Here is a 24,905-nt window from a genome sequence, read left to right as displayed (position 1 = left end):
TGCAACAGGCTTTTTTTTGTACTAGTCCTTCTGAGCCAAGCCGTGTTTGCTTTCATTCACTCTCGGCCTGTGGTTATGTCCAATTACTCCATCCTATATTTAATAAGAGACTTTGACACAGAGGAAAAAGTCTCATTCAACCTTTTCCAGATGCTGCGAGAGATCCGACTGAACGCCAGTGTGCATTACAGCACGCCTCAATAATCTCCAATTTAGAGCTCAGTGAGATTTGCTGTGCTAATTTAACCGTGCTGTAGGCCTGTTCATTATTGCCCCCCAGAACTGCAACCACTATCAGCTACTTGATGTGCAGCGCCTGTTTCCATGGACAGTATATCAGACAAGCTTATCGGGTTTAACTTCATTATCATGCAGAACAGTTTCCACACTGCTTCTTTAAAATGTTCTTATCTATCATGAGCAAGCTTCAGTTGCTCTCTCTCTCTCTCTCTCTCTCTCTCTCTCTCTCTCTCTCTCTCTCTCTCTCTCTCTCTCTCTCTCTGGTTGACCCTGTGACACTGCAGGATTCTCAGGATTTCTCTGAGTCTCAGGCTCATGCTTCAGTGCAGTGATGCAGAAAGGGGAAGACTGCGGTCGGCCAATTAACCAGCACCAAGTCGCGCCAAACAAAACTTCCTTTGCTGTTTTTACAGCTAAAGCCTCCAAATTATGGTTTCCATACGAGCGGGACGGGAGAGGAAGAACTAAGTTTTGGCCGTCGCTTTTGTCACTATTTCAAGTTGCTGCCAACAGCAGCCAGAGGAACAACAAAGTTCAGAGGGTCAACGAGAGGGCAGGTCAGTTAGCAAGAATGGGAGAGGGGAGTGGAACTGTGTTTTCATTAGGCCTCTGTCCACTAGAATCTCCTTCTAAATGTGATCCTTTGGTTTTGCATAGTTGCTGTGCGGCTAACAGTTTACTTCAAAAATTAACATTATGCAAACTGAATGACTACATTTTTTTTTCAGGATGCACTACATACTTCACCATGTTGTCGTCAGAGTTTCCTCAGTGTACTTCTCTCCTTAATCGCAATAGAGATTAAGATGTTGTTCTGTCGTTTTGTAGTCATACAACATCATATAAGCTCAATATAAATGTGAATTACGCTCGTAACCAAAATACCCTACACATCTCAGTGGGTTTTGTCAAGTGTGGTCCTCAGCAACAGTTAAAATTAAGTAGTGTGTCATCATTTTAACAATTTGACTACTAAAAATACATTTGACTACTTACAATTCAAAGGATTCCATGAGAGTCTGTGGAAAAATGAGTGAAACATATATCAGCATGTTTTTGAAAATTCCTAGGAGGTCTAATGATCCTGCCCTTTTGCTGCCTTTTGCTTATGACCTGCATAGTAACTGAGTTTTATATGGGCTTCCCTATATGTCTGGCTCTGTTTTAGTTAGGTTCAACTCAGTTTTGTTTCCACAAGCTTTATTCCACATGTTCTTCCCTTTTTGCAGCTATAACTGACCACCTGGGGTTTCACTTTGGTCAGCTGCAACCTGCCACAGATGGACACATCATGGCAGCACTGGAAATCCAGCCAATAAAGCACTAATAAGGAGCTGATAATAAAGCACTGATACGCACTCTGTAAGAATGCATCATGTTGATATGTGATGAGTTGATGCATGTTGATAAGTGCACTGAATAACAACTAAATAGAGTGAGTTCCCACAGAGCTAGAGTGATGATTGGCATTAGATCAATTTAGTCTCTTCCATTATGACAGGGCTGAATTATTATTATTTTTATTTTTATTTTTTGGAAGGTCTTCATCCCAAACACAAACTCAATGGTCAGTTTAAGCAGGGTAACCATCTCACCTCAACTCTGGCCCTGAGGACCAGAATTGAACATCCATTAAGGAGAATATGGTCCTTAGCTATGGTATCACATTAAACAGAGACAGTGTAATCACTTCAGACATTTGACAGTATGACTCTTGTCAATGAGTGCCCAGTCCAGTTTCCTCTGACCTCTATATGTCTTGATCCTGTGGCATTCTGCAGGTGTGAGTGCTTCCTTTCCCCTCGGCCAAGAACGGCTATTGCTGTGGACGTTTGGTCAACAGAGCCATGGGTCAGTGAGGGCCAAAGAACGGTGAGCTGTAGAACTGTATAGACCCTTAAAAGGGCCTCGTCTCAGCCCTTAAAACCACTTCCTGCTCTGGCTGTGGACAGCAGCCAGGCCAGGTGTCAGGGTGTGTTTGTGTATGTGTGTGTATGAGAGAGAGAGAGAGAGAGAGAGAGAGAGAGAGAGAGAGAGATAGGAGTGCTCTAGTTTTTTCAGCTGTACACATGGACGTCTGGTGGAACAAGGGAACTGTCTGTTCCCTGGTGGGAAGCGGATACTTCGGCCACAAGAGACACCACCTGGCTTTGATCCTGCAACACTGTCACTGGCTGCAGTGTGTCAACACACTGCTGGACACCTCACCCTACATCCCCTTAGTCAGCATGTTCCATACGTCTGGCCCTTAGAGACTCACAGCAATCAAAGCCTTCAGAAATGTTTGTGTCAAACTGTACCCACAGGTAATGACTAAGTATGCCTTTGAAGCCCTAGTGCGGTGATTATTCAAATTGATGCAATTTTTCCACTTATCCCACACACTGTCAGAAAAAAAGGTACTGTACAGGTACATTATTGTTTACTAAGGTTACAGACAGTGTTAATGTACTGCCAAAAGGTACACCAGTGTGTATTGAGTCTAGTTTCCTAAAGGTACATTACATTCTGTTCTCCAGAAGCAAAGGTGAGTATATGTAATATTTATAAAATTCTTTCAACAGAAATACAAAATTAAATGATCCTGGAACTGAGAGGTATGAAGTTAATGGAACTTAAAAATCTACAATTAATATAGAATATAGTATATTTATATTTCCTAAGTAAAAGTACTGTACCACCTCATAGTGCATTTCCACATTCCTGATTCTTGGAAACTCTGTGCCCTCCAATGAACTGGCCGCATTTCCATTAGTTTATATGTGAACCAAAGATACGTCATCAGTGGGGGGCATTATGGAGTTCTGTTCCAGTGTCGCTGTGAATGAATTCAACTCCAGCACCAGATTCATAGATATAGTTCTGAACCGTCCTGCTGAGACTGTGAACAGTAAAGAAAAGTAGCCAACACACCTCATGTCGCACTAAACACAGCCCAGGAAACACACAAAAAAAGAGCACTTCCATGTTTTATTTCCTATTAATGATATATTTAACACTGTGTAAACGAGCGATAACACTTTGAGGCTCTGAGCTCTTTCTGGAGGTTCTTCAACTTGACATGTCCATGGACATCTTTATGGTTCATGATGAACCCTTTCTCCCTTGGTTCCAGCTAAGTAGAACCAATTTATTTGAGTGGAAACATGCCGAATGGTTCCAAAATAGGTTTGCAACTGTTCTGGGTTCTCATTGCTGAAAAAGTGCTAGCAGTGACAGTAAAAGCTACTACAATAGTGACAGTTATTCTGAGACTGTGTTTAGCCTGTATGCAGAGCTCCAGCACAAATTCGTCGCTTGTAAAATCTCACTGAAGGTATGGCAGCTTTTAATTTATTTTTATCCAACTCACAATGGCAGCTCAAAACATTATCTCAAGGTGTTTTGAAGAGGTTTAAATGCTCCCTGGGCTGTTGGCTGACAAAAATCTCCAGGAAAGCCAAACATGCAACAAGGAAAACTGATCTGTGAGAACTGGGGCACGGAGCCATGTTCAGTCCAAAAAACAAAAACAAGTAAATACACAAGGAGTAAATGGTGCCTAACTTTGTTGAGGATTTCAAAGCCTGTGGTTACAATTAGAGATGGGGTTTTGTGACATCACCAGCTCCATTTCGCAGGGGGAGCTGCGTTAGTGGAAAAGCAACAAGCTAAAAGCAAACCGAGCAGAGTCGAGTTAATCCCACGCAGTGGAAAAACACCAATAGGTAACTCCCCATCTTGAACAACCATTACATTTAGCAAAGAGAAGATGTTTTGAATCATGCACCCTGCATAAAATACATGTATAAAACCAGACGGGAGTTTAAATGCCATGCCAGCAAAACACACCACAACTATACCAGTTACAGATGATGTATACTCTGAATATGTTTATTTCAAATACAGTAAATGTAAATGCCTAAATCATCACACTTATTTCAGACTACATTGTTCTTGCTAACAGACTTGGTAATGTGGTTTCAAACCCTACCACACACACAGACACAGAGAGAACACACCAAACTCCTCACAGACAGTCACCCAGAGCAGGACTTGAACCCACACCCTCCGGGTCCCAGGAGCTGTGACTGCGACACTACCTGCTGCGCCACCATGCCACCCCCAACTCATTCAAATATATCAAATTCTGTATTTCTGCAACCTCAGAAATATGTGTCCGAACATGTCAAAGCATAAAAATTGCACTTGGTGTTGGAGTTGGTGAAGAGATGGAAACCCATAACCAGAACAAAAAGCTGTTTAAAGCTGTGTGTACAGACTTTCCTGACCATGTTATTCTTTTTTGTACTTGGTTTATTCAGGTCAACAACAATGGCCTTGTGTCCTTTCTGAGGGAAGTGTCTCAGTTCACCCCAGTGGCCTTCCCCATCGCTGGTGACCGAAGGGTGGTTGCTCCCTTCTGGGCTGATGTAGACAACCGACAGGCGGGAAAGGTGTTTTACAGAGAGAGCAAAGACCCCGCCATGCTGAAGAGAGCTACAGAAGACATCAATCACTATTTTCCAGAATTCCCAACTTTCCTGGCCACGTGGGTCCTCATTGCCACTTGGGATTGTGTCACATTTTTTGGTGGCAGCTCAATCACTCCAGTAAGTAACTACAATATAGTAAAGTGCTCCAAATGTTGGAAAAGTACCATGTTATAAGACCTTGGTCTGGAATAATCCTGCACTCAGCATTTTTTTTTTGCCCAGCCTCTTTAAAACCTCTTCAAAGGCATGGTAATGAGCTGATGAGTTGACTCAGGTGTGTTGGAAATAAAAAACACTAAATATTGCATGGATTTTACAGGGCTAACACCAGAAAATCATCTGTAGCTAGGAATAACATGGTTCGGAAGTTAACTACCCAACAAACTGCCAATTTCTTTGTCAGTCATTAGTTTAACATTAATTTAACATTATATAAATATGGAATTAAATTGTAACATTTTACTTTGAATCATTTAAAAGCACATGGAATAGCATATGGAGTAAAAAAAGAAAAAAAAGAAAAAGAAAATGGCAATTGTGGAGGGGGGAGATTCATAGGTCCCCATCAATGTCAAGAGCAAATCTACGCCTTTGCTCTAATATGTTGCATTTCTTCCTTTTAAGGTGAACACATTCCAAGTAGTCCTGATCACCAACAGTGAGCTTTCTTTCACCATCTTCCAATACCACAATATCACCTGGACCACAGGAATGCACGCCAGCAGTGGAGGAGATATTGCTGGCCTGGGGGGAATAGCTGCACAGGTAGTGTCCCAATTCAACCCACACACCATTACTGACAACTTCTTTATTCTATCTTTATTTATTTGGGTAGTTTTTCATTAAATTCATGACTGCTTTGGCAAATGATTGAATATTTAATGTATTTAATCTAAATAATAACTTGAGGGTATCCAAGATCCAAAGTTCCAAATCCTTAACTTCATTTGTCCATAGTTTGTGATCCTGAAGTTCATTATTCCATAATTCCAAATTCATAAGTAAATTGGTCCATAATTCACTGTTTTTAGTTCCCATAGTTTCCAAGTATTATCTCTTCCATTGATATTCCAAAGATATTGCAGCATTTTGCAGCTTCGAAATGACATTCACATGTGCATATACATCCAGCTGACATTGACATCAAACATAATGCTCCACAATAGTCTGTAATTCATGGAGTTATATGTAATTAAGAGCTCCGTTGTGCCTGATGACTAACTACAACAACATTTTAAACAAATCCCTTCCAGGAAGCGGATGCCCTCTTAGGATTAACATTTCATAAGGAATTACATTTCTCAGACAAACAGCCATTAAGAGCTTATTCCAGATTCCCAACATTTTCGTAAGCCACTTGATGCAAGAAATGAAAACTTTATTAGTGATCTTATGCCTGGCACACACTGCAGGATTTATTAAATCCTATCTGATGTTCAAAACATGGGAGACCACACACACAAGCATAAAAATCGCCTCATTTATATTGTCCTTAATCAGCTTTCAGTCATCCCAGCTACAAGATCCACTAAAAATACATCACCACACACTTTCAGATTATGTTGATTTACCCCACAGTACAGGATGTTGAATATATAAAATTGAACTTCTTTAAAATGTATGACTGGAAATCAAAGAAACCATTGCTGAACTGTGAGTTAATTTTCAGGAAATATAAAGTAACCCAGATACATTGCATTACAGGTAACAAAATCAGCAGAAATTATAGTCTGGCTTTAGTATATGGTCAAAAAAATAAAATACTTTACCTGTTCAGCAAGAAAAAAGTCAACTCAGCCACACATTTGAATCCTTTCTGCTCTCGCCAACTTTCAAAGCCAAGTCAAAGTTAATCTTGTTTTTAGCAATTAATCACACATTTTATTTCTATAGCACTTCTTAAAAAATGGTCAGAAAGCAGCTTTACACAAATCCATGTCCAAGCATCCTTTGAGCAAGCCAAGTGCGACAGTAGCAAGGAAAAGCTCCCTCAGTGCATGGGGAAGAAACATGGAGAGGAACCAAGACTCATAAAGGGGAACCCATCCTTCTCTGGTCGACACAAGAGAGCACATCAGTCTTTTGGCTTGAAAACCTTTCTTCAGTCCTCATTCTGTGTTTGTTTGGTTTGACAATGGGAAAATGAGCAGATGGAAACTGAGTTTGCCATTCTGAAATCTCCGTTCACACTAACGTTTGTAATCATGTTAGTAATGACTCGCTTGCTCTCATAACAGCAAAAAGATGTTGGACCTTTTTTGGCTGTACATATGACGTAGATAAGTAAAGGGTGGCCAGAAAAACTCCAGCAAAAACCTATATGATCCTCACATTTCCGAATTAATATAGTGTATCAGATTTGCAGGGTTGGTCGCACCAGCATCTTTTATTATTATATTTAATCCGCTCATCACTCAGGAATACGACTGATATGAAAAATATGAAAAAATGAAAACCCAACTCTTACGGACTGCATCTTTAAATAAAAGTTCAAATTAATTAATAGTGTAAACATTTTAGGTTTTATTGCATATTGTTTCCCATACTTTTCCTTTACTGGAAATGGTGTTTATACATGAGATGGTGAAAATTATACACCCCTCATGCTGTGACAGAATAATCTGGGAAGATAAGGAGCCTTAAAATTTAACCCACTATTTTATAGATAGACATTAGTGGATAGTAAACAGTAAAATGTATTTGGAAGTTTAAGATGGAATAACAATAACAAAACAAACAAAATATTCATTCATTCATTCATTCATTCATTCATTCATTCATTATCTGTAACCGCTTATCCAGTTCAGGGTCGCGGTGGGTCCAGAGCCTACCAGGAATAATTGGGCGCAAGGCGGGAACACACCCTGGAGGGGGTGCCAGTCCTTCACAGGGCCAAAATAAAACAAACAAACACAATTTATAAGGTCTCAATTCTAAGAGAACTGTCCCACCTCTACCCTCTCTTCCTAGGCAGGTTTTAATGCTGGAGACGGGAGGCGCTATTTCAACATCCCAGGGTCTCGCACTGATGATATAGTGGAGGTGGAGGCTACAACAAATGTAGGCTTTCCAGGCCGCTGGGTCTTCCGCATTGATGATGCTCAGGTTCAGGTGGGCAGCTGCAATGATACAGGTAAGTAAGAATTTGGGGTGGGGTTAATTATAGTTTATTTTATCGTTTAGAAACAGAAGGTGTCAATAAGTTGGTAGAATACACTGAATGTACAGTGTAGCTTTGAATGCTTTAAAGTGGGAGTGTTTGCTGCATGTCTTGGAATTTAACACAATTATGTCCCCTAACTAAAGACACAGATTATCTCCGTGACAGTTTAATACCTTAATTAAGGGTGTGTACTGAATGTAAAATTGTGATATCTGAAACGTTAAGCTAGTGAACCACCAAAGAAAATGTGTTTCTTAGATTTATAGGATTAGCTAGGAGTCCCCAAATATTTGACAGGCAGAGCAAGAAATAATCCTCTACAAAACTCCTCATTCTGCTTTTCCTCTCAGCCTCCGTCTGCCCAAACCTGAGGCCCTGTCTGAATGGTGGACGCTGCATTGATGACTGCATCACTGGAAACCCTTCCTTCACTTGCTCTTGCTTGGCTGGCTTCACTGGCCGCAGGTGCCAGATAGGTATGAGAGTGAGGACACCCCTCACACAGTCTCTCTCTCTCTCTCTCTCACACACACACACACACACACACACACACACACACACTAATAGAGTTTGAATTCATCCTCCATTGTCCACGCCAGGAAAGAGGAAGTCAGCTTGTAAAAGCAAGATTCCACCCGACCAGCCAGGGGGACAGCCAGAGAGAGAGGAAAAGAGAGAGGAAAAGAGAGAGAGAGAGAGAGAGAGAGAGAGAGAGAGAGAACGGACATCTCTCTGGTCACATCTGCTTGTAATACACATACCAAAGGACCCATCCAACATTTTGCTGCGGTCAAATCATTACCTTTCCGCCGTCCCCTCCACTTGAGGATTCCCTTATGTTTTCATTCCTGTGTGCACGTATAATAGGAGTCACATGTCACACGTGAAGGCCTGATCTCTCTCTCTCTCTCTCTCTCTCTCTCTCTCTCTCTCTCTCTCTCTCTCTCTTTCTGTAGATGTTGATGAATGCTCCTCATATCCCTGTCAGAACAGAGGTACATGTGTGGACAAGATCAACAGCTTCATCTGCCTGTGTCCACTGGGCTTTACTGGAGCCCTCTGTGAAACAGGTAAGGTGTCCTATCCCTGCTCCGCACACAATCTGTTATTTGTAACAACAATTGCCAGGTTGGACAAGCTTCATAGGACACCTGTTAAAAAAAAAAGACAGTATTTTATATATTTTGAGTTTGCAAAGTAGCATTTTATACGTAGCCCCTTTAGTGGTCATTCCACTGATAGATAGGCTGTCAATGCAATATATAAATACTTAAAGTAATATTTTTTGCTGTATTATCAGATGTACTGTTATTACTGATACACTGCTGGCTCTCTGTGTGTGAAATCTGTTATTGAGCAATGAGGGATGATAAGGGAGGGATAAGAGCTTCCTGGTATGACAACAATTAAAACAGAGGAATTCAGTTTAGATTCAGTGAAGTCTAGTTGCTGAAATTTTCTCCCAGCAAAGGTCCAAACCTCAAGATTTTGCTTTGTATCATAGTTGTGCCTCACATTGCTGTTTTGATTAATCCCACATTTTTTGAACATGCAACACAAACTGCTTTAAGCCTGGCTGGAGGAAGAATGGACATTAACTGCTCTGTCAATTTATCAATAAGAGTTTCCATTTTCTGTATCAGCTTTCCTTATTTTGGAGCAGGCCACACGGTCCTCACTTGGTCGCTTGGTCCAAATCATAATGAAGGTCTTTCATTTGATGATACTTAGCATAGAGGGACCTCCAAAACAGTCAACATGAATTTGAGTTTGAATCACAGATCAGTGTTTCTATGTACATTGTTTCATTTTGTATAATCAACCAGCTGGTATTGGAAGTGGTGCAGCAGGTAGCGCCAGGGACCTGGAGGGTGTGGGTTCAAGTCTCGCTCTGGGTGACTGTCTGTGAGGAGTTGCATGGGCATGGGTTTCCTCTGGGTGCTCCGGTTTCCTCCCACGGTCCAAAAACACAGGTGGATTGGCGATGCAAAAGTGTCCATTGGTGAGAGTGTGTGCCGCCCTGTGAAGGACCGGTGCCCCCTCCAGGGTGTGTTCCTGCCTTGCACCCAGTGATTCTGGGTAGGCTTCAGATCAACCGCGACAGACAATCAATGAATGAATGAATGGGTTGGATTGGACTTTAAGATCCAGATCTAATCATCCATCAATCATCAAACCTGACCTCATTAATGCACTCCTGGCTGAATGCAATCAAACATTAGGCCTTTCCAAAAGAGTAGATGCTGTTGCTACCGCAAAGGTTGAACAACCTCCCCATTAATATCCTTCATTTCAGAGAAGAAAATAGGGTTTTTTGTGGTAAGCTAATCTAGTCCTCCTTTCCAACTCAACCCAGGACACTATGAGTACTCCTGATGATTTTTTTCTTTCATTCAGCTCTTTTGAACAAAAATTCTGAACTTTTAAGGTTTTTGAATTTTAGTTATTCAAGTTTTTCTCTTTAAAATCTTGTAAAGTTAAGATGTGGTTTGAAGTTGCATGCTCATGTGCCAACAGTAGACAAAGTGACAAAAGAGAAGGCAGCAAATGTATAACCAAATATTTTTAGGGAAATGTTTCAGTGAACAACCTCTTCTGCCACTGCTACACTCTTTAAAACATGCCCTTTAACTCACTCGTTTACTAACATACTCATTTACTTGTTCATGATTTTAGGCCAAACATTCTCCCCAAAAAATAGCTTTTGAGTGACACTGTCTTTGTTTAACTGAAACCACTAGCATTCCGTATGTTTTTAGCAACATGCACCACATTCCCCTTTCACATTTATAACTATGTTACTTGAATAAATGTGTTTTAATATGTTCTTTTGTAACTAGTGATAACTAATTTCTACAGTGTAACTTGTACTTTAGTAATTAAATGATCATTCTAAATATTAATAAAATATATAAATACTTTATTAAGTATTATATAAAGTAATAAAAAAAATGAAAGGCTATAATGATATCAGATGCTATAATGAGATCAGATAAATTGGATTCTTTTTTCAGCCCATCAAATAAATACAGAGATGTTCAGAAGTGAAAGGAGGTTGTGAGGTTTCAGCTTCATAAGCTATTTACCATGCTGTGACCTGCACAGTTCACAAGACTCTCTCTCTCTCTGTCCCCCTCCCCTGGCGCTGTGCTGGCTGCACTCTCTCTCTTGTTCCCACAGTCCAGCCTGCAGAGATGTATCAAACCTCTAATACCTTTCACAGCCAGAAGCACATACTTTCAGAGTGAGGGGAACGGCGTGGCGGATATATTAATCAGCTGAGTAAATATCCCGTGTGTGTGTATGTGTGTGCATGTGTTGCCTGCAGACATTGACGAGTGCCAAGAGAATCCATGCCTCAACGGAGCACGGTGCATTGAAGGAGTTGGCAGCTTCACCTGTGAATGCCAAACAGGATACACTGGGCCTGTGTGTGAGACAGGTGAGTGTGTGAGAGACAGGAGACAGCGTGTAGGAGAAAGGTGAGTGTGGGCGAGACAGGTCGGCATGTGTGAGTGACGCAAATATGTGTGAGACTGGTGACAGCATATGAGAGACAAGTGACAGCATGAGAGAGATGAGTGCTCCTGAGATGGCTGACAGTCCAGTTATATGCATGTGATGTGGGCATTTTGGTCAAGCTCACAAAATGATGGCCTTCATGAGGAGATCACCGGTTAGATTCAGGTATTTGCAGCCTGGAGCACAAAAGAGCACAACTGGCCTTGCTCGCTAGGTTTGTAGAGTGGTCCTCCTCCTTCCTGTCGGTCAACACGATGCAAGTCAGTGCACGCATCAGATAGTTGATAAGGGTCCATATCACAAAATGTAGATCTTTGCAGAAAAAAAAAGTTGATATTCATTCATTATCTATTATAACCCATTATCCAGTTCAGGGTCCAGAGCCTATCTGGAATCACTGGGCGCAAGGTAGGAACACACCCTAGAGGGGGTGCCAGTCCTTCACAGGGTGACACACAGACACTCACACCTATGCTTTTGAGTCACCAATCCACCTACCAACGTGTGTTTTTGAACTGTGGGAGGAAACCCACACAGACACAGGGAGAACATCTCACAGTCACCTGGAGCAGGACTTGAACCCACAACCTCCAGGTGCCTGGAGCTGTGTGACTGCGACACTACCTGCTGCGCCACCGTGCCTGTGCCTCATATACTGTATTCAGCTTGTAGTAAAGTGTTGGTAAATGACAAAGAAATGAAAATAAATGCAGCACCTGTTCCATGTGATTTTGTGCACTTTTACTCACGTGGAAGCCTGATATATTTTCTTTTAAATCACATTTCAATTATAATATCTCTGTTATTACTTTGTCTGTCCTCATAAAATAAAAAACCCCTGAAGATTAAGCACTGGAATTGGCGGCAGTACTCAGCACGACTTCTTTTTGGCGCTTCTCACCTTGAACCACTCACAAGGTTTGATCAAGGCAACATGATCAACAAGGGTTAAAGGTGCCAGTAGAGGCTGTTTATTCAATTCCATGGTCAAACCTCGCAAACTATAACTCCACATAATGCAAAAGCTGCTGGAACTTCCTCTAAGTTGCTATAGATCCTTTATTTGATGTGAAGTCTGTAAATATATCATTTTTCTCATGATGTGAACATGACGGCCCTGCTGAACAAATTGGACCAGTGGGGCCAGTGGGGAAATATTTTGGGAACTAAATGATTGGCCCTGCACATATCATGAACCCTTGTTTTTACATGAGACTGGATTACGCTTAATACTAAACACCTGGTGGATGTAACTGAACACCTGCTTGAACTCTAATACATCCTCCAGTCTTAAGACATCAGTGTAGTCACTACAGAGCTGTTCCAATGATAAACTCCCTGAAAGTCCCTGGGTTTATGAATGATCCTTGTGTTTCTGTGTTTGTGGATGTAGACATTAATGAGTGTGAGTCCATGCCGTGTCTGAATGGAGGAGTGTGTGAGGATCGGGTGAATAACTACACCTGCACCTGCACTGCTAACTTCACTGGAAACCACTGCGAGACAGGTGAGCTTCCTTTAAAACATCCTGTCAGGAGCTCACTTCTAAGATTGCTCTTTTCCTGCTTTCGGAACGTCAGTCACTAAGCATTATCCACCCACTCTTTTTTATTTCCCTTTGCAGTAGGAAAAATCTTTCATGATGAAAGGTGTTTATACAGTCAACCAAGCTACTTTCTTAGATTTTTTTTTAAGCAGACGTCCTGTATTATAACATTTTCCAAGTAGGACAGACACACACACAGACACACACACACACACACACACACACACACACACACACACAATGAAATTCGGAATAAGGAATAAAAGCAAAAATGGGATGACTGTGGCTTCAGGTTGCATGTCTGACTGACTGACCTCTGGATTTTCTAAAAAGCTACTGGAGTAGCTTCTGGTTCTCAGGCGTTTGGTTTTTGGTGCGGTCAGCCTTTCGGTTTGACTGAGGTCAAAGTGGCCTAACCAGCCTTTTCAGGAGGAGTTTCCAAAAGCAAGGGAGACAGTTCCCCAAGTGAAACTGAGAGCTGCGGTTAAAGCTTCATAAATTTACCCTGCGCCTTCTTTGATTGTGTTATTACTAAGAAGCATTTTAGGTTTGAAGCAGATTTATGGCTGCATTAGCTCATGGTGCCGTAGAATGAGGAAAAATTTACATCACATGATATTTGTGGAAAAAAATGAAAAACGTGCAAATTTGGGTTACAGTCAGAACTCTCTTCTTCTTTTCAAACAGAGTTTGTGATTGTGAACAATGCTTCTACTACTGATGGAGCAAATGGAACAGGTAAATCTTGCACTTTCATAAAACCTGTTTAAGATTCACAGAGTATTTTCTAAGAACTAATAAACTCACTGTGTGATTCTCATCATTAGGTCTCTATCACAGTTTAATTTAATTTATTTATTGTCTATAACCGCGTATCCGGTTCAGGGTCGAGGTGGGTCCGGAGCCTACTAGGAATCATTGGGCGTAGGGGGCACCCTGGAGGGGGCGCCAGTCCTTCACAGGGCAACACACACTCTCTCATTCACTCACATGGACACTTTTGAGTCACCAATCCACCTACCGAAATGGGAAGAAACCAGAGGGAACACACCAAACTCCTCACAGACAGTCACCCAGAGTGTGACTTGAACCCACAACCTCCTGGTCCTTGGAGCTGTGTGACTGTGACATGCCTTGCTGTGCCACTGTGCCAGCCACTATTAATCATGATATTGGAATTGGCTTTCCATTGATTTTGGTAGCATCATGCCATGGTGGAAGTCTTGCAGGTGGAAAAGAATATTACTAATATTACGTAGTTAAAAGGGCTAACAATAAATGAAAGCAAATAACAACCATAAAGCACTGTGGAAATGATATTATGTTAACTGGTGTCTGGGGTTTCTAACTTAACCCTTGAAAATTCTTAAACACTCAACAAGGCATGATTTTTTGCTAAATGTATTGGCTAGATAGCTACACTCATTCATTATGCCGTCTGTATTAGATAGATGTCAGTTTCAGGCTGTACACTTTATCTAATCTTGTCAGCTTCAGTTGCTGCCTAGTGTCTAAATATGTCTCCAATTATATATCTTTCTGAAACACTTGACGGTAAGCAGAACTAAGCACACCTATTCTCCCATTCTGTGTATAAAAAAATATTTCAAGAAAGCTATTAACTATCTTAAGAGATACAAACATAAGAAATGCTTCAATTCTCTGACAATTTGTATCAATTGTAGTCTTGTGAAATTATATTTCCTGAACTGGCTACAAAATCCTTGAATCATTATGGAAATTGTCATGTATGGATGACATAGAAGAGAAATAAATATGAAACTGTTAGAAATGGAATTGTGATTCTGTGATTAACTGTTCTATCAGGACAGCTTTACTCCTTATAATTGATTCTTAGCTTTGTCTTCTCAACCTGTCCAGTGTCCTGTGAGGGAGAAGGCTGTGAGAGCCGGCAGAACTGCAGGAACATTGGCCCTGGAAGCTATGAGTGCACCTGTGACCCGGGCTATTACGGCGAGAAATGTGAAGGTACAGCTGGCAGTAAGAGCTTCTTCCACACTGTGTTCTCCTCAGGCGGCAGGTATGCAATGGAGAGAAGGAGAGTGTGGCAGACGGTGATATGCCACAGGAATTTGGAGCCCTGCCTGGGAAGACCATGCAGCCATGATAGATGAGCGTAATTATCCAAACCGACATGGCCTCGCCCAGTTTACTACACATCCCTCGCAGCCATGGACGCTTGATGTTGCAAAATAATTGCTTTATGGCACCTTTTACTAGTTTACCAACAAGAGGTAGGGCTTCTGTCTAGACTTGAAAGGGCCTGTCTTTTTTACGAGATGGCACCAATGTTGGGAATTCACTTCCCAGAGACTAAGCTGTGAAGACACAGGCACAGATGCTGGGAGATTGGACACTTTAGTGGTATTTAGGCGTATTCAAGTAGTTTGTGTTTAAAATTATTTTCTCATTGAAGGGGAGCATAAGGTCAGTCTTTGACATGGGTAGGTTTTAGAGTTAATGGGGCAGTGGAGTACCCAAAAGTTAAATGGTAAGTGGGTAAATTAATATTTTAAAGTATTTGTGGTGTTGGAAGCATTTCTGTACATTTAAATATAAAGCACAGTGTAAAAATCAGTCAGGACCCTTTATGTTGCTATTGATTTCTAGTTTTTGTTGAAAGTGTTAGCTTCATAACTCCTGTGCTAAACCCACCCCGAAGCATTACATAGTGCAGTTTCAGCAGTGCAAAGCCCAGAGTAGCAATGACAGAGGGCTCTCTTCTCCCTGTTAGAGAACAGCGAAGCATCAAAATGATTCTGAAGCTGTAAATTAGTGTTCCTTTAACTGACTCACACACTTATTCATGTTTAGCAGGTTGGCAGAACTGCATAAGGAGGTGCCATTAGCAGATCATTAGCCTTGATTCTTTAGTGGAACTGTGTCTTGAGAAGAGATTAGCAATCCATCAGGAAAGACAGCAGAGCGCCATATGATACAGACAGTATGCTTTTACATTTTTTTGGAATCATTTTGATAAACACAGTCTTTGCTGCACTTTGGATTTCTGTTGTTTTGTATTATGCATGCTTTTAGTCAATACTACCTCTGTCTATCTAAGAGCACTTTAATAGTATGTGAGCCATTGCAAATTCACGCTACTCCTCACCCTTGAGCTGAAATAACTATCAGCATTTATATAGAGTCTCTTAAATCTCCCAAATACCTTCCTGCCCGGCAAACTTGGAAGGCACAGTGGAAAAAGGCGCGCAGTCCTGCGAGGGAGAGGAGGTAGCGAGTGGCCTGCAGGCAGAACACAGGAGTCTAATCGTCCACCAAGATCAAAGCCAAAGGCCTCACGAAGGCCCATGAAAACGGCTTCACTGAATTAAAAATCTATTAATTGCCTCCAGGGCCATACATTCTGATCAAAAAACATGGTCCATATTATCAGAAAAATAATACCCTCACGCAAGCCTCCCGGACTCCAAAAGGAAGCAATTTAGCAGTGATACAGCCACTTCTTTGATCCAGTTCTGCAATTACCAAGAGGGAGAGGAAAAATAAAAACAGAACCCTGCACAGTTTTGTACGGAAGAGACATGAAGAAAACTGCCTTACAATCATCCAGCAATGCATGAACTGTGTGGGAAAAGACCTGGAAAAGAGTGACCCAGGAGAGACGTTTGGAATGTAAAAAAAAAAATCCTCCCCACTGCATTTAGCTACAATACACACACACAGAGAGACAAACTTTCATTCCCACACATGTGCTTCCTCTGTATTTACACTTGGTGCCACTTTGACTAATGCGGAAAGAGCACAACATGTTTTAGGATAGTTAGAATGTTTACTTCTCCTGCACCGTAAAAACTGCGCTGACCTCCTTCAGGCCAGCTACAAGAGCCTACACAGCTCACAAGTCTCTCTCTCTCTCTCTCTCTCTCAATCTCACACACAGAGGAGTGTCCGTGCCAGAATGGAGGTGCTTGCGTTGATGTGAATGGCACCTGTGAGTGTCCAACAGGCTTCACTGGACTCTACTGTCAGTTTGGTATGCTTTCACTGTAACCAAAAGCAAATTCCTGTTTTTCAGTGCAGCTTGACCAATTGTTTTTAAGTCAGGAATCTTATTTTCTGAATTTAGATTGATAGACTATGAGATTTTTTTTTAGGCGGACAGTCAATACAAATCCTATCTTCAGTCAGCAAATTTGGGCAAGACAACTTAGGTACCACATGGTTTTGCAGTGTTAAAAATTTTAGGAAAAACAAATGGCTTTGAGTTTGAGTTCAGTCTGGTAATAACATCTCATACTTTTCTATGAAAATTTTACAAGCTGTACTTGCACAATTGAACACTCTGATGGAGATTTAAGTTACCATTCTCAAAGCCAAGTGTCAGATAGAAGTGTATAAAACATTGGGCTGTGGGGCAGTTGAGCTCTATTCTTTGGTGTGAAGACAGACCATTAAAAATACTATATGGACAAAAGTATTGGGACAAATAATCATCACACAGGAGCTTTTATGGCACATATTCTAAATCCATATGCATTATTATGGAGTTGGTCCCCCCTTTTCAGTTTTAACAGCTTCCAATGTTCTGGGAAGACTTTTATACAAGATTTTGGAGTTTGTCCGTGGGAATATTCACCCATTCACATAGAAGAGTATTTATGACTTTGGAAAGTGCCTGGCTCACAATCTCCCTTCAAGTTAATCCCTAAGGAGTTTGGTGGGGTAAAGGTAGGGGTCCTGTGTGAGCCCATCCACACACAACTCACCCAGCCGTGCCTATATGGACCTTACTTTGTGCACTGGGGTACAGCCATGTTGGAACTGAAAAGGGCCCTCCGTAAAATGTTCCCATAAAGATGGAAGCATACAATTGTCTGAGGCAACAAGATGGCAGGTAATATTCTTTGCCAAACCCAGCCTTGTCCATCTTGTTGTTTAGTAAGCTACACAGTGTTTAGTAGTGTTCTTCCTGTGTAGCGTGACTGCCAAATAAATCTTCCAATTTCCATTCCTTTACGTAATGACAAATTATTGTCATGTATGACTCTTGTTGAGTCTGTGAAGGCATTTAAGTTTCAATTTTGTGGTATTAACTCTCTTTTTATAGTCTTTCTACAGTCTTTGTGATGATCTTTAATGCTCTGGCTCAACATCATTCAGCAGTTCCTTATAGAAACCTCTATAAAATTGAGGTGTATCATATACTATATTGACAAAAGTATTAGAAATAAAAAAGTATTAATTTTTTTACCATTTTTCCAGAAGCGCATGTGTGAGGTCAGAAACAGCAAAAGGTATTACCCTAGATTTTTTTTTTGTTGTTGTTGCAATGGTGACATTTATTACAGTATGTCACTCCAATTAAGTAAGCTCTTTAGAACAACCTATTCTCACAAATGTTTGTAAAGTCAGACTGCAAGGCTAGGAGCTTGATTTTATACACCTGCAGTAATGGGACAGAATTAAACACTTGAATTCAAAGATTTGGATGTGTACTTTTGTCGATAGAGTGTATATTTGGAATTGGCTGAAGTGAAATATGTGATGTAAAATGCATAATCCACCACCAATATGTAACATTACTAATGCTCTTGTAGTTAAATTCCACTAAAACTTGACTGCAAATACTGCAGCAGAAGGTTTGGAGAAGTATCTATTAGTATTTTTGATTTCATGAGAAAAGTTGAATCAGCAGGTGCCCACAAGCTTGTGTAGAAGGGTAGCTCCACCACTACTTCACAATTCAAATTCATCCAGTATTTATGCTTTAACTTACATTTGTGCTTCTTACATACCATTGCTATTTTTAACCCTCTCTCCGCCCTATTTTTCTAGAAGTAACCCAGACGCCATGCAGTAACAGCAGGCCGTGTCCAGACGGGGGGCCTTGCCTAGAATATGGGGGCACATACCTTTGCACATGCCAAACAGGTGTTGACTTCGACCACAAGGACGCGTACCCTTATGGTAAGAGCTTCACTGAGAGGCCTGCATACATGGCACATATCGAACACCATTTCAACAACAAAAATACACGTCACACAGCAGTCTATCAAGGTGACAGAGAACACTCCAGACCATTGCTCCAGGTAGTGAAATTTAAACTATGATTTTTTTTGTCTAGGGAATTGACACGCAGGTCGTGCTTCAGACTTACAATTGGGGGTCAAATGGTCTATGTTCTCATGCCCATTCAAATGATTGAATCACAAATGCAGATAAAAGTTCCCAGCATCATTGGAGTGATTGAACGTGGTCAAGTTGGTGCATGTGTTTTCCAGTACAGCCCCGATCAGCCTGCGATTCCTCACCCTGTCAGAATGGAGGCTATTGCTATGAATGGGATGGAGCCTACACCTGCGAGTGCAAACATGGCTACACAGGGACGCACTGTGAAATAGGTAATAGCAGCCAGGAGTGTGTGTGTATTTGCCTCCTTGTTGTTTCTTTTACTTATGCAAGGCACTGGCATTTGGCCCCTTTTGACATGCTTACTGATACATGCAGCCTTGATTTTGTCTCTCCATTTTTTTGTCCCCAGTCAGATTAAGTATATGTGCCTCTAGCCCCTGCCGAAATGGTGGCTCCTGCAAAGAAGAAGCTGGCAGTTACCGCTGTGTGTGTCCTTACAGGTTTACAGGGAAACATTGTGAAGTTGGTAAGTGTTGAGGGGTGACTGACCCATATAACTATTTTTATGAAAAATTAAAGGAGTACATCACAGAGGATCCTGCAGTGTCAACCAGTCATCACACACTTGCCTCCAACTGCTGTGAGATTTTATGACTTATCTCAAGTGTAATTATTACAATATGTCATATGGTGTCACTAAGTCACATATAAGCTTCCATTACATATCCGGTACAGTAGCACTGTAGCTCCTAAATGACTTCATATGGGGTAGTGGCAAATTGTGCAAATTATCCTTTTACTGGACTACTGCTTTTGACACTCAGTATTATAGAAATTTGAGTTTAAAATATTGCGATTAAAGGCTCACACACAAAAGGCTGTGTGTTTGCGGCACTTTTTTCAAATGTTCATACACTCCCATACCCAGTCCTCTCAGCAGAGCAGCTCTAGACGTACAGTGGTCAACTGGAAGAAGTGTGTAATCTGCTTTTGTTCGTGTTTGGAGAACTGCACTTCCACACTCACAATGTGATAAATCTTCAGAGAAAAGCAGCTTCTGAAAGCCAAGCGTCTTTTCTTTTCTGGAATCTCATTATCGCAACATTGTCCTATATTAGAGTTGTGCAACTGCTTGGCGTCGTGGTCCAGTGTGCTGGTGATTGTTCAAAGCTTGGATTCTTCTCATATAAAATAAATGAATAAGCCTGGCACATAAGCCTGTAAAAAGGGGTGTGTGCTTCTTTCTTCGAGCTACTGTAATGATTAATGGCTTCTCACACATGTTCAACTCCAGATTCACACAAAGTACACACACACACACACACACACACACACACACACACACACACACACGCACACACAAGCACAAATAATTACTGAGAGCACTCACACAAACCCATAAACATACACAAATAATAATGCACTCTGTTCCCCACATCTCCAGTGGCCCATAACTCTTCAGAAGAATAGAACTGTAACAGTATAAAAACCTGGAGTATATTGTAACCTGCAGCAACACTTGTCTCAGCCTTTCAATCAAATGGTTTTGAAAGATTTTGCAATACAAAGGTAACACTTCCAAACATGAACTTCAGTTTCCTATAGATGAGAGGGATATTTAAGCATTTTTCAAACAAATTTTTATTTGACCCATGGCAATATATGATAAAAATATTTTGAGCTCCTTCTCTTTTGGCATTCCATCTGAATATTAAGTAGGTTTCTTTGTCCATCTTTGCTGCAGTAACAACCTCCAAATATCTGGGAAGGCTTTAGACCCCTATAATTAGTAACTGTATGTTTTTGTATATATTTGTATATTATGTAATCTCTTTAACTAGCAGTAACTGATATGGGATGCTCTGGAGGGGTTCATGGTCACCATGCTAAGATCCAGTAATACACTAGAGTGTAGACCTGCAACACTGGACAATAACACAGTGGAATCTGGAGTGGAGGATCTACATTCAGTATCCTTCACAATGAGCTGTCAGTGGTGTTTGTGATCCAGAACTAATAATTCAGCATCATTTCCTGATCACATAATCACGGTGTTATTGGGAATTATAAAAATGTGCCTAAAAACCTCAATGGAAATGTCCAAAAAATATAGCAAAAAGTGTTTTACGAATAAACAATGACAATAGCTGGATTCTACCTACTGCACATGCGGCAGGTTGCTCTCCGGACCCCCAGACTGTGCAACCGCAGGCTTTTAATAGATTCCCCCCCAACTCTCCTTGCATAACCTGCAAGGGAAAAAAAAATCTCTTTCTCAATGCCAACCATGATCATGAGAGCCTATGACATTCACAAGTGCAGTGAGTGGAAATGACTCATTTCACATTTATTTCTGACAATATTTCTTTATTGCATAACATTTGCAAACATTTTGGATTTAAACCTATCTACAGAATGGTTCTAAGATTCATTCTAAAAGCTTTACTGGAGAGCAGAGGTTGTTGCAGCAAAGTGAAAACAAAATTCCTCAATAATTCCTTTCATCTTTGAAGAAACATTGTCCTTGTACTTTTGGCCATGTAGTGTATAGACTCCTTTATTTATTCATGTAATTAACCAACTACCCAATGACTTTTATTATAAATGAGTTTTGAGTAAGAGGGTTGTCTTAATATTTCTAATTGTCCTAATATTTGTCTGTAGTACAATACAGATGCTGCAGTTAGTTATGCTGGGAAATGCTAGGGGTGTTATGCTAATTAAAAAATAAATGTTTGCTGAGTAACCTATTTATTTACATGTGTCAACATGTTCTCATTGATTTGAATTTGTGTGTGTGTGTGTGTGTGTGTGTAGGGAAGCCAGACCCCTGTGCCTCAAGCCCATGCATTAATGGAGGAACGTGCTTTCACTACCTTGGCAAATACAAGTGTGAGTGCTCTGCATCCTTCACGGGAAGACATTGTGAGATGAACAGAGGAGACAACCCAGATGGTAAACTAATCTCTCGCCTTATGTTAGAAACAGCCTAAAAAGTGAATAATAATCAGTGTAATGTAATCAGTATAATATGTCCCATTTCACATCCAACAGTTGTAAACAATTGCTGTAACTTTACAGCAATTTAAAATGTTTAATATCATCTACTCTTTCCATATTTTAAAGAGTTATATGATTGAGCAAACATTTATTCTTGACCTTTTACCATATCATTTATGCTCCTGTAAAAATGAACAGCCCCATAATGCACTGGAAGATGTACAGACGTAATGCAGGAAGAAGTAGGATCATTTTTTAAAATCCCACAAAACCTGCAACAACTGAATTTAAGTAGAAAATGACAGAAACAAAATAAAACAATATGGTTAGTACAGTATTAGTATGTGTCTGATTGTGTTTATGTAAGTGATGGAGTCTGTTTCAGGAGGTTATTGTGGGTGGAGTTATATCTAAAGTATCTTTAGAGAGAAGCTTAAGTTGAGTCAGTGTTTCTGAGTTGAACTGGGATTTTTTTTCATACAGTGCAGCTAAAGTCCTTCCATTAGAGCGCAGTCAATAGGGATGTTAAGCAAGAGAATGTGAAACATTCCTCTTCATTCAGGTGATGCCAGGAAGAAGTAATGAATGCCAGTTCCTCTTCGAGAGCTTGGCTGTGGCTCTCCTCCCCAGAGAGAGAGTCAGATGAAGTGTTCTGTGAATCTGATACTTGTTCTGAATGATGGTTGTATGTCTTGACACTGTGAGGGTTCCACACTGTTGCTGGTTCTCTAGCTTTTTACTAGATGAGGTTGAATTGCTGCTGGTTCCTATCCTGCTGAATGAAATGTCAGCACTATTTCACCTGAATATAAAGCATTTCACGATGTGGATGCTTTTACAGCTTTTTTCTATTTATGGACTTGAGCAGACCCGTGAACACTCACTGGCTGTGTGGACGGTGTAAGATGAGATCTGCTGATTCTTTACATTTCAGAGAAAAGCCATAACTTTCAGGTCATGTTCTGCTGCTGATAAATATATAAAAACACAAAATAGCTGCTCAGTTTTTTGGAATTAGTTGGTGTATATTTGTAGTACATATCTGTAGTATGAATTTTGGTCATGATTTCCAGTGGTCATGCACTCGGTTAGAAGCTAGGCTTAATTTCTATCCAAGAAACTGACCCTGAATATGTCTTTATGGCTGTAATGGCTCTTTTCTATAGGAAAAGACTGTGGTCCTCCAGCTAAGGTGAAACATGCAGAGGTGCAGTTCTCCTCAAGTGGCCCAGGCTCCATAGCTTTGTATGCATGTCACCCAGGATACAGCCCTCTTCCCCGGGCAACCCAGAGCATCTGCAGCAGCCAGGGCTCCTGGAGTCAGCCCCCTGTCTGTGAAGGTGTGTGGAACCTTATTTTCAATCTTGGAGTTTGTAGGGTTTGCCCTACCAAAGCAAGCCTTTCCAAATGACTCTTGAATTGAGAATTTGGCCACTGGCGGTGGGATACTGTGAAGAACAATTTAAGAAACAAGGCTAATGAATGCAGGAAATAGATAAAACATTATTTTTTGATGTTATTTGAACATATGAGATATTTTTGTACTGTATGAGACCAAAAAGAGACCAATAGGAATGCTCCAGCATTACTTGAAATAAAGTTTCTTTATATTAAACTACATCAGAAGCAACAAAAAAAGCCTTCTCCTTTAAGGGCTGTCAAATTTTAAAATAAGTGTTTTGTTTTATTCAGTGGTGATTTGAAATCAAATTCCAAAACAAAATGTAAACACCAGATTCTTAGCTGTGATGCTATATTGCTGCTCAAACATGAAGTCCATATTGGGGCCTTGGGGGGCATGATGTACAGTTTAGTGCTCCCAAACACACACCACCAGTCTGCGGTTTCTCCACAGGTCATAAACCATGGAGCCGCTCTGGCAACATCACCTCAGGAACGAATGTGGATAGTACATCATCCCCACCACAGCAAAAATAAAAAGCATTGTATTTTATGCTACATGCTGGGAGCCAGTGTGAGGACGCTGCAGCCAAATGGACACTTTGATTTGCTGAGATACAGTTTTCTTGTTGCCACGAGAATAGGTCAGAACTTGTCACCTAATGCCTGATTTACTGTAATCTGTGTTTTCATGAAAAATTCCTTCAGTATCAATTTTCTGTTCGCCTTGAGATGTGTGTTTATAATGGACCTGGTTTTCCTGGAATGGGTTTCTTAAAAAAGACACCTACGAACATTATCAGCATCAGCCAAGCAGACCTCTGTTGTACCTATTGACTCATGTTCACACTTTCCTGGATCATTTTCTCATTGTGGTGGTAAACTGGGTACTGATGTTTATATTTAAGGTGTAAAACCTCTAACAACACTAGTGAAGCTGTAATACACTATAAAAAGTCTTAGACCGCTGATTAAATGTCTAAAACGTAGAAATCTGAAAAAAAATTAACTCATTCATAATCTGTAACCGCTTATCCAGTTCAGGTGGGTCCAGAGCCTACCTGGAATCATTGGGCGCAGGGCAGGAATACACCCTAGAGGGGGCCGCCAGTCCTTCACAGGGCAGCACAGACACCTACAGACACTTTTGAGTTGCCAATCCCCCTACCAACATGTATTTTTGGACCGTGGGAGGAAACCCACGCAGACACAGGGAGAACACACCAACTCCTCACAGACAGTCACCCAGCGCGGGACTCGAACCCACAAAATCCAGGTCCCTGAAGCTGTGTGACTGTGACACTCCCTGCTGCGCCACCATGCCGCCTGAAAAAAATTGCTATTTGTGAACACTGCTATAAATCACTAAAAATATGTCTGTGTGTGATCACACAGACATATTATTTCTTGGAAGTTTAAGTTATTTTGGGCCCAGTTTCAGATC

At 40.9% G+C, this 24,905-nt stretch overlaps 1 protein-coding gene across 1 annotated transcript in view; it reads left to right on the top strand.

Moving 5' to 3' along the window:
• Window positions 1–24,905, top strand: part of sned1 (sushi, nidogen and EGF-like domains 1) — a 50,699-nt gene that overhangs the window by 11,709 nt on the left and 14,085 nt on the right. The window contains exons 2-16 of the mRNA XM_066665429.1: window positions 4,545–4,832; window positions 5,340–5,480; window positions 7,686–7,848; window positions 8,229–8,354; window positions 8,835–8,948; window positions 11,207–11,320; window positions 12,794–12,907; window positions 13,634–13,684; window positions 14,828–14,935; window positions 16,869–16,961; window positions 18,764–18,895; window positions 19,210–19,329; window positions 19,470–19,586; window positions 21,878–22,015; window positions 23,227–23,400. Coding sequence (XP_066521526.1) covers window positions 4,545–4,832; window positions 5,340–5,480; window positions 7,686–7,848; window positions 8,229–8,354; window positions 8,835–8,948; window positions 11,207–11,320; window positions 12,794–12,907; window positions 13,634–13,684; window positions 14,828–14,935; window positions 16,869–16,961; window positions 18,764–18,895; window positions 19,210–19,329; window positions 19,470–19,586; window positions 21,878–22,015; window positions 23,227–23,400 — 1,993 coding nt within the window. The remainder of the gene's footprint in view (window positions 1–4,544; window positions 4,833–5,339; window positions 5,481–7,685; window positions 7,849–8,228; window positions 8,355–8,834; window positions 8,949–11,206; window positions 11,321–12,793; window positions 12,908–13,633; window positions 13,685–14,827; window positions 14,936–16,868; window positions 16,962–18,763; window positions 18,896–19,209; window positions 19,330–19,469; window positions 19,587–21,877; window positions 22,016–23,226; window positions 23,401–24,905) is intronic.

Source organism: Hoplias malabaricus, chromosome 3 (genome assembly GCF_029633855.1).
Source record: "Hoplias malabaricus isolate fHopMal1 chromosome 3, fHopMal1.hap1, whole genome shotgun sequence".
NCBI lineage: Eukaryota > Metazoa > Chordata > Actinopteri > Characiformes > Erythrinidae > Hoplias > Hoplias malabaricus.
The sequence above is the reverse complement of the archived record's forward strand: the minus strand, read 5'-3'. Positions and strand labels throughout refer to the sequence as shown.